Genomic DNA, 10,464 nt, shown 5'->3' on the forward strand with positions numbered 1-10,464 from the left:
AGTTCCAGGGCTATAGAGTAAGACCCTATCTCAAAACAAACAAACAAACAGAAATGAAAAATTCTACTGAGTAAAACTACCAAATTCCTAAAAACAGGTTCTATCTTCTAACATATTTCAAACAATGACAAATAAATCAGGCATGGTAACTTATGCTTGTAACTGAAGCTCTCAGAAGACTAATACAGAAAAATGGCCTCATGTCCAAAGTTACAGTGTTTCAGGTTAGCCTAGGCTAAAAAATTGACCCTTTGTCAAAAAAAAAAAAAAAAAAGCAAATTAAGAGCAAGAGCAAGATATGGCTATATTTTAAATTCTGGTTAAAAACAATTGAACTCATCCTTTAAATTATCTGTTCACTTCTTATCATTTACAATTCAATCCCATGAGTGTAAGTCCCAACATGTCTACTGTCAGCTTCTAAGTTTTTAAATATATAAACCATATACTGCTGTTTAATATTATGGCTTTAAAATCTTTTTATTACCAATGCCTCCCTCAAGTTTCATTCTATAACCTTAAGTCTAAGCACACTGATAGAAAATATGTAAAAAAAAAAAAAAAAAAAAAAAAAAAAAAAAAATGCTTTCTCATTAAAAAGGACTTCCCTAGCCATTTTAAATTCAATTCACACAAATAATTAATCAGATTACAGTGAAATGCTATTTTCCTTCTTAGAAAAACTTTGTGACCTGAGATTGAAGCCACCACCTTGTTAATATTTCACATCCTCGTAACCACACAGCAAGACATAAAGAAGGGTATGCAGAGAATCCAATCTGCTTCTCTGAGGTTTAGAATGAAATCTTACCTTTGTTAAAACGAAAAAGATTTACAAAAGAACTATATGCTGACTTGAAGGGGGGCTCATCCTGGTCAGGAGTCAAGGGTTTAAAGTGAGTGAGGTGAGACGGACTGGCGGGAGAGTGAGGCAAATCATTAGCAGAGTCCAGTGTTGGGGAGCTCCTGTCATCTGTGGCCATTTCATGAGTCTGGAAAGAAAGGCAGTGAGGGAAAGAGATGCCTTAGAACAGTACTGAAGAACAGGCAATATTCCAGACAGCCTCCCTGTATGACAATTCTTATCAAAAACACCAAAGAGTAAGGAAACCTATGTCCAAATATTCAAATTCAGGCTTATAAAACAATGCTGTCTAAATGAAAAGAGCCTCAACACTAAAAACCATGGTTATGTGGCTGAGCTAATTTTAAATATTATCGTTCTTATTCTCTTTACAATTAAAGTTAATTTAAAATCTGCAGGTAAGAAGACATAAATATGAACAGTCAAAAAAAAGTCCCCATTACTTATAGGTATCCAAGGTTTTCTGTTAAAATAATAATAGCTTTTTAAAGTTACAGTGGAAACTGACTTTATATAGCATAAACTATTCAGCCTTATTTTAAGTATGTATCTCAGGAAAAGAAAATCAGTCACCTTGTAGGACATGTCTATGCAATCTGAGCAAATGGCTTTGGTAATGCCTGTGACAAGTACTCAAATCAACAAGCTACCTGTTCTTTCCTCTTAGGCACAGGAACTTGGGATTTCTACAACCACTTTGTAAGCCTAAATTCATAAGATATTAAGGTATGACCTTCTTAAAAGGTATTTTTGTTTATGAGTAACCAAGAAAACATAACCGGTCGAAGTAGTAAGTCTAGTCACAAAATAAAAGTTACAGGAAGGGACTGAGGCTCATCCCCCTTAGATTGAAAGTTTAAGGAGAAGCACCCGTTGTAATCTGTGCTAGCAAAACTGCTAAAGTCTGCAATCTATCTATACTGTACAAACTAGGGCGTTACACTCTTCTAAAAATGTTTTCTCCTTCAAAATCACATCTATCGGTTCATTTTACGTTCACAACACTCCTAGAAGTCACCTAAGTAAGTATTACTATACTTGATAATTGAGGCAACTAAGGTACACTGAACCTAAAACGGGTTTTCTTTTGGACTGAGCAAAGATAGTGATAAACAGACTTGTTACTATACTACAAGTCTTGCGACAGAATTCTCCAACACTCCGCTATCAAAAAAAGAAAAAATTGTATTCTTCACAGACTTCCGATTCTAGCCAACTGTATTCTCTTAGTACTCAAGATTCTCTCAGATTAGTACTTTAACACAGAAATGAAAGCACTGACTTGGATGGGATTTTGGCAACAAGTGCTTATTGGAAAAGATGAGGAAGAACGGAAAAGAAGAATGCAATGGAGTGGGGGAAGAACAGGAAAAGGAGGAGGAAAGACAGGGAAGGAGGACCTTTTCTAGTATCATGTAAAGTATTGTCTCAGTCAGGGTTACTACTGCTGTGATAAAACACCAGAACAAAGTAACTTCTGGTATAAGGGTTTATTTAGTTTACACTTCTACACCATTGTTTATCATCAAAGGTGGTCAGGATAGGAACTCAAGCAAGGCAAGAACCTGGAGGCAGGAGCTGAGGCAGAGGCCATGGACGAGTGCTGCTTACTGGCTTGCTCCTCATGAACAAGCGCTTAGCCTGCTTTCATATAGAACCCAAGACCACCAGCCCAGGGACAGACACCACTCACAATGGTGGCTGGGCCTTCCCCCATCAATCACTAATTAAGAAGATGCCCTACAGGTTGCTTACAGCCCATCTTATGAAAGCAGTTTCTCAATGAGGCTCTCTCCTGTCTGAAGACTCTAACTTGTGTCAAGCTAAAATACAACTATGATCCTACAGCTTAAAGAATTAAGATAAGATGGTGACTGATCAAGTAAAAACTCAAAAGTTTTGTTTTGTCTTAAAGACCACCAGAGAAGAAAAAGATGCAATGGCAATAAAAACCCATAAAAATACCAAGAAAAGCACAGAAACCAATCTGCCTACAGAGTCTTAGAATTACTTCTAAAGGTCTTCCATATCCACAACTTTCATTAAGCTTTGGATATGTGAAGGTAAAATATTACCATGAAAACACACATCAAGTACAGTCTCTAAAACATAAACACAACCACATAGACTTAATCTTAATAATTACATGCCAGCAGCATCCAAAAAAATTACAACTCCGATTTTTAGCAGCATAATAACTGTTTATGCTGGAAAGGATGGCTCTTTCTGCACACATAATTAGAAATATTAACCTACTTATCCAACAACTTCTGCAGTGTCTCTTTTTATCCCAAAGCTAGTGTGGTATATGCAGATTTGAAGTAAGTATCTTGGTGAAGCAAATCAGAAAATAAATCCTATATTAAAGTGTATGAAATAACTTGACCTATTAGCTCATACAAAAACTGTAGGTGAAATTCCAAACAGCAGCATAGTCATTTTCTAGGGTCAGTTTTTCTCTTAAATACAATTCTCAAACTTTTATCTATTAATACAGGACAGCTGAATACAAGCAATGTTAGCTTCCATCAAGAAAGGCTTATTGTTCATTTTTTTTGACCCATGCACAACAGAAACACTAAAGGAAAACCAGTGTGATCCATGTAACTTTTCCAGAAAGAGGCAAAGGGAGGGAGAGGACTCAGGAAGTTAGTGTTGCTTCTCAGAAAAGTCCTGACCTTTGTCACAAGCCTGAACCTAAGGAATCAAAGAGAAAGAAACTAAGACTATCTCCCGCTTGCTGCCACCCCACACGTGTGTCTGTTCTGTCTGTCTCTCACTTCCCCCACCCATGGGGAGGGGAGGACTGGAAAGAGTGGGAGTCCTGGAGAGGCAGAAAGAGATTCAAATAAATGTAAAACAAGACGGTGCGATTTGCTGGGCGCCTACCTCTACCAACACAAGATGCACAGAATGAAGAAGCAACGCTTCATCATTTAACACATTACGCAGGTAAGATACACAGCAATAACCTGCTTTATGCAGAATTTGCACCTTTCCTGACCCTAAATTCCTAAATGCATCCATCAAATTTCACTCTCAACCTTTCTTGGGAACCTCTTGGGAAAGGGGAAACGACTTATTCGGAAATAAAGTCTCCTCAAAAAAGGACTACGTTGAAGTTTTTATTTAAAAAAAAAAAAAAAAAAAGCCTCAGATGGCAGAAACCAGCATTTAAACTGATGGACACACTCAAGCTTGGAATGATTTCTGTGGGTCAGGAACTTTCTTTTCCAGACTAGGCTGCACCCCTGAGACTTGAGCTCACCCGCTCAGGGGAAGAGATGACATGGTCCACCTCCGAAATAAGTTCGGACATTAGGAAAACAGAGAGGCAAGAAAACTTCCATTGTGTCGAGGAAGCCTTTGCAGGAGATGGCCCAGCCAACCCGCGTCCGGTCTCGCCACACAGGGCCGGCGGGCGCTCAGAAGCCAGCAGGTTCCCGTGAGGTCTTTCCCGCTCCCCGGCCGAGCCTCGGCCGCAGAGCCCCTGGCCCTCGCCATCCCTCCAGCGGTGCTCCGCGACCCACGCCGGCCTTCCTCCCACTGTGCGCCCTGCCCGCCCATGCCTCGCCGCCTCCCTTACCTTCGCCTCCCGCCCCGGCCCCGCGGGCCTCCCGCTTCCCGGCCTCCGCCTCACCACTCTCGGCCGAGAATCCGTAAGCAAGCACAGCGCCGGCTTTCTCGGGCAGCCGGCGGTCGCGCCGAGAAGCCCACAGGTTTACGCTGTAACTGCGGCTTCTCGCTTCCGCCTACCACCTCAAGGCTCCGCCCAGTACCCCTTCCAACCAATCATCAACAGGCCCCAAGGGCCGGCTCCGCCCACTCCTCACCGCCCAACGGACCTTCCGATCAGATGTTCAGGCAGAAAGAATCCAACCCAGAGATTATCGTTCTAGCCCCCCCCTCCCCCCCAGAGGAATTAACGCTGCCTCAGCCTTCCTGAAGGAAGCAGGGAGGACAGTGCATGTGAGCATCACGCGCGCCAGGCAGTAGACGCCAGCTGGTTTGCTGTAACCGTATGTGTTCAATACTGTGAGCACTCATAATTTAGGACAGCTCTCCGAGCTCTCTTGGACCGACTTCCATCAGTGTAGCCCAGAGCGAAGAGGTGGTTAGCTTTCAGGGTACTTTCGGACTCCGCTAAAACCAACTATATGTCTTTGAACAAATTGCTTATTTCTCTAGGCCTCAGACCTCTGGTGGGTAAAGGAGGGTTATTATAGCAGCGTTCACTCCCTGTTGTCTTGTTGTTGTTGTTGTTGTTGTTGTTGTTGTTAATGTTTTTGTTGGTTTTGTTTCAGGATTTGGTAGAACAGTGCATGAAAGGCAGTCGGCACAGAGCCTGACCCAAGTGATGTTGACTATAGCTTTTTTTAATTCGAGTTTTGTGTTGCAGATAAGAGTTATCAAGCCCTGACTTGCTCAGCTTGGTATTAACATGACCCGTTATTTTTGTCCTGCTAAAAGGGCCATGCAGTTAAAAGTAGAAAACAAGCTAAGACCTGCTTACTGAAAACGTAGGGCTTTGCCGGGGAGAATTGAAAGGAATCTGAAGGCTGGTGTTATTCTGAGAATTCTTTTCCTCTAGAACTTTGGCATTTCTCACCCAGCTTTGGTTTTTTCAACCAAATGTTGTACCACCAAAACCTGAAGCTAGGGGACGCTGCAACTCCTGGTCACCATCCTTAACTAGCTCTTGGATCTTGTCCTCTGCGCTCTCTCGCCGCCTTTGGTGTTCATTACTGCTGTGCTTTGACCTGACAATCTTCTATGCAAGTCAAAAAGCCGGGCTCTCTTGGGTGCAGTCCTTAACCTAACCACCTCTACCACACGTCTACCTGCAACCACGTCCCTCACTCAAATCCCTGGGGGCTTGCAATGTCTCTTCAACCAAACCTTTCTCAATAACTTCTTCCTTGGCCCATAAACATACACAAGCATCTTCCTTAAAAAGAAAAAAAAAAAAAAGATCTTTTCTTAAATTAGCCCAACAGATGCTAATATCCCACAAACGTACAATAAATTACAGAATAGGCCAAGAGAACACAATAGTGTTCTCCACTACTAATCCAGCCGAAAGGATAGCAAGATACAGAAGAAATTCTATGTACAGAAACACCTGTTCAACTAACACTTTTTAAAAGATATAGTGGGCTATATAGATGCTGAGGAAGGTCAGAGGGGTCAGATTCCTCCGAGATTGAAGTTATGGGGGTAGTGAGCCCACAAATGTGGGTGCTAGGAATCAAACTTGGGTTCTCTGCAAAAGCAGTATGTGCTCTTAACGTTGAGCCATCTCTCCAGCTCCTCAGCTAACATTTTATGAGTCATTAATTGGACAGGTCCTCATTCACTGAGTCGGCAATCGGCCAGGCAGGTCCTCTACCAAAGATAACGCTATGACCAAAACACAGTACATGCTCCCCAGACGTTTGCTCTTCCATGTCTACATTGGCATGAAGTTTAATTTCTGTGGGAAAAAAATTGATTTCTCTTTTAGGAAAGAAATCAGTTTGGGTTCTTACCTCATACTAGACATCAAAAATTAACTCCAGGGGTATTTTAGCTGTAGAGCCATTTTGTGCGTATCTGTAACTACTCTCTCAGAGCTTCAATCCAAGCGCTTATATGGTACTTGCTGTGCTTGCTTACACTGTGGTGCTGTGCTCACATGCTTCTTTAGGTTGTAATTACACTTTACTGAGAATCCATAGCCTTCCCCTCTCTTTATATTCGTTAGTATCAATAAAGACTTTTTCTTTTTCTCTCAGTAATGCCCTAATTCAGCACAGCCACTGGCCAGTTTTTAAAAGTTGCCCTGATTTGGCCAACAGGAGCATCTTATAAAAATCCCTTGGTATAGTTGCCAGGCTTCCATGACTTTCTGAGTATTTGCTTTTCATTTTGTATTTTCCCTCTTCCCTCTGTTCCCCAGCCCCTAAAAACTACCATCCTACTCTCTTTTTTTTTTTCTCTAAGATTAACATTTTTAAAACTCTACACTTGAGATCTTACAGGATTTTTATTTCTGTCATATTTCACTTACTATTGTGTCCTCCAGGTTCAGTATGTTGCCACAAAGGACAACATTTCCTTGTTTATTAATTTATACTTGTTCTACTTTCAAAGTCAAGTCAATATTCTCTACCATTCCATAGCTCGTCTCTTCAACGTTGTTTTTCTAGCTTTCCAGAGCACTTTAATTTGATAACATCCTAGTTGTCTGTTTTGCTTTTTTTGCCTAAGCTTTTGGGTTAAACAAAATAAAAATAAAAGTCACTGCCCTGGACAATATTGTGAGGTTTTTTGCTTGTGTCTTCTTCTACTAATTTGTACTTTTAGGTGTTAAATTTCAATATTTAATTCAATTTGAGTTGATTTTTTAATATAGTGTGAAATATCGATCTAATTTCCTTCGTGTACAGTGGGTATTCAGTTTTTCCCATAACATTTATTAAACAGACTATCCTTTCCCCAGGGTTTTTCTGAATAGTCAGTCTATCAGAAGTGGATTTATTTCTGCTTTTTTCTTTCTATTCTATGCTCGGTGTGTCTGTTTTTGTGCTGAGGACATGTTGTTTTGATTACCATAGCTTTGTACTATTTGGAATCTTTTGTTTTTAGGACTACTTTTTTAGTAGTCCTACAAACCAGAAATTCTCCTGCCTCACCTCCTGGTGAGGTTTGCAGGACTGAAACACCATACTCAACTTCAGTTTTGGTTTCTCAAGACAGGGTTTCCTTGTATAGTCTTCACTGTCCTGGAACTAGCTTTGTAGACCAGGCTAACCTCCAATTCTAAGCATTTTAGTTTTGTAGTATTGCAAGTAAGATTGTTTTCTTGATCTCTTCTGAGAAACTCACTGTTAGAGGAAAAAAAGACTACTGACTTTTGTGTGTTGGTTGCATGGCACACAATGCTACTGAATTTCAGTGCTTCTAAGAGGTTTTAGGTCACGTATTTAGGATTTTTCTGCTCTGAGATCATATCACCTACAGGCAGGACATTTTAACTTCTTCCTCTCCCATCTGGATACTGTTTATGCCTTTCTTTGTCTTGCCTAATTGCTGTGTTGTAGTGTGTTGAGAAATGGCAAGAGTGAGCATCCTCACCTAACCAAACACAAGAGGCTTTCAGTTTTCACAATTAACTGTTAACAGCAGACCTGTGGGACACAATCCCTCTCAACCTGACACATTGAAAACACATATTTATTTTCTGGCCTAGTGGACTCATTACGTATATTACCTGTCCAGTACCTATAATCAATTGACTAAGAAACTATGATTTCATTTGGTATGAAGACTGTTTTCATTGGATTTTTGGAGGTGATGGTGGTGGTAGTAGATTTATTGTTTGTTTACTCGTTTTTAGATTTACTGTTTGTAGGACTCGTTTCTAGCCAGACTATAATGAAATTATCGCTCTTTCACACTGCATGTGAAAGTATAAATGGGTATATGTTTCAGCAAAATGATTTGGTGGCTCTAACAAGCACTTTGGAAATGTGTATACTCCCATCCCACCAGTTCCACTAGTATAGCATTAAAAAATGCTAAAGAACATTTTAAACAAACAAGATAAAGATGGGTTTTACATCGTTACTAATGTGATAAGGAAATAAAAGAAAAAACAACCAAAGCAAATGACTCCAAAGTAACAGAATAGACTCACTCTACTCAAGGCAAATGGCCTGAAAGTATGACAGATGATGGAACCTATGCAATCATGACATTATGTTCTCTAGCTAAGTACAACTCATGCCTGTACCCAACACTTGGCATGTGGAGGCAAGAAGATCAGGCGCTCTAGGCCAGCCTCTGCTATATAACAAGTTCTTGGTTAACCTGGACCACATGAGACAATCTTTATTAAAAAGTGCTTTTTTCATAACCTTCTTTTCTTCCTTCTAAAATCATGTCAGTCTCCTTCAGCATGGCTCTGATCAGAATAAATGTAAGGGTCACCATTCTATATTACTTCTTCTATTCTTGAAAACTTTCTGGGCTGTTGGCTTCTATCACATCAGACTCTGCAATTCTCCTACCCCAGTTCTGCATTTTCTTTGTGGGCGGGAGGTTTTAATCCACCTGACCCTTAAAGATTCATATATGCCTCAGGGTTCTTGATGGTAGTTATTCTTCAGCTTCTGGATGATCTTATCACCATCTTCAGTGCTTTCAATACATACTAAAGAAAAACCATGTTTGGGTCCCCAGCCCTATCATCTCTTCTGAGCTACAATGTATGTGGCTACCTGCCTCCTGAACATCCCCATTTTCCTGTCCCACAAGCATTCACCTTAAACAGTCCTAGAGCTAAACTCATTATGTTGGTCATCCAACTCATGACTCTGTCCATTCCCGTCCTGTTAAAGGGTGACTGTCACTCAAAAACCAAGTGCGACCATTATTTTTGCTGTTCCCTTGTCGGTATCTTAATGGATAAGTAATAATAACGTCATTTTATTTCCCTTCATTTTATTTATTTGCACTTATTGTGTGTGTGTGCCTATATAACATATGCATGCCACACCACATTTGTGGAGGTCAGAGGACAATTTACAGGAGTCAGTTCTCTCCTACCTTGTGGGTACAGGGGATTGAACTCAGAATTTTGAGTGAGAGGAAAATGCCATGACCTCCTGAACCATCCTGACCTACCAAACCATTTTGCCAGCCCACTACTTTGTTTTCTTTTTTGTTTGTTTTTATTCTTTCAGATCATCAAAATGAACATATAGTAGTGTTGGAATCTTATGGAATTCCCATCATCTGGATGAATGTCTCATAGGCAAACAGATGCTAAAAGACGTTTTCTGACCCAGGTTTCCATTGAGGTCTTCAGTACTGTTCGTACCAGACCTTATTCAAATATTTAGATGCTTTTATTGAGTAAATGAAAAAACTGATAGCAAGTCACAAGAATGAAAATGCAGTGAGCTACATGAATATGAGCAGTGAATGCCATATCCACATTTTTAAGAGAAATGTAACTTCAGCCAAACATCAGTTGTTAAATCTCATTGTTACTAATAATGGTGATGTATTGTTTTGTGAGGCTAGAGGGGTGCCTCAGTAGGATCAAAGCACTTGCCTTGTGACCTTCTGACCTGTTTGATCTCCAGAACCTACAGCTCTAAAAACTGTCCTCTGACTTCCACATCCCTGCGGTGGCATGCACATTCCCACACTCACATATTGACACAAATAATAATCTGTAAATATTCTCTTTCAGTGATATATGAGCTCATGCACGATAGCCCTTGGAAACATGATTTCAGATGGAGACATGCCCATAAGTGACATACATCCTATCTCCATGGGTAACTGCCATATTTCCTATCTCAGTGTCTTAGAGATAGACATTCAGTTCATGCCTAGCACATATTTAGAACTTGGTTGAAGATGTTTATATTTAAATTCACCTTGGCTTTGTATGACAGCCTATGCATTTTTTTTTTTTTACTTTTTCCACCATCTATAGTCAATACCTCTTATTGTGTTATATTCTGCATTTCTTGAATTTATTCTATAATGCTTTCTGGGAAAATTTCTAGAATGGCTATGAATAGTTACTTTTAGTAATAAAACAA

General features: G+C 40.2%; 2 protein-coding genes across 7 annotated transcripts in view; one reads left to right on the plus strand and one right to left on the minus strand.

Annotated features, from left to right (window-relative positions):
* The window catches only part of Pikfyve (phosphoinositide kinase, FYVE-type zinc finger containing), a 92,515-nt gene extending 87,888 nt beyond the window's left edge, over positions 1–4,627 (minus strand). For 5 of the 6 annotated variants that reach the window (XM_076931767.1, XM_076931764.1, XM_076931766.1 and 2 more), the window contains exons 1-2: positions 4,452–4,593; positions 812–992 (exon numbers count right to left, since the gene is read on the minus strand). In XM_076931767.1, coding sequence (XP_076787882.1) covers positions 812–983 — 172 coding nt within the window. In that variant the 5' untranslated portion in view covers positions 984–992; positions 4,452–4,593. Of the gene's footprint in view, positions 1–811; positions 993–4,451 lie in introns of all 6 variants that reach the window. The other variant, XM_076931765.1, reaches the window with a different exon arrangement.
* LOC117705391 (gamma-crystallin D) overlaps positions 1–10,464 on the plus strand; it is a 763,352-nt gene that overhangs the window by 643,951 nt on the left and 108,937 nt on the right. The window lies entirely within an intron of this gene.

This window comes from Arvicanthis niloticus, chromosome 3, assembly GCF_011762505.2.
Source record: "Arvicanthis niloticus isolate mArvNil1 chromosome 3, mArvNil1.pat.X, whole genome shotgun sequence".
In the NCBI taxonomy this organism is placed as follows: domain Eukaryota; kingdom Metazoa; phylum Chordata; class Mammalia; order Rodentia; family Muridae; genus Arvicanthis; species Arvicanthis niloticus.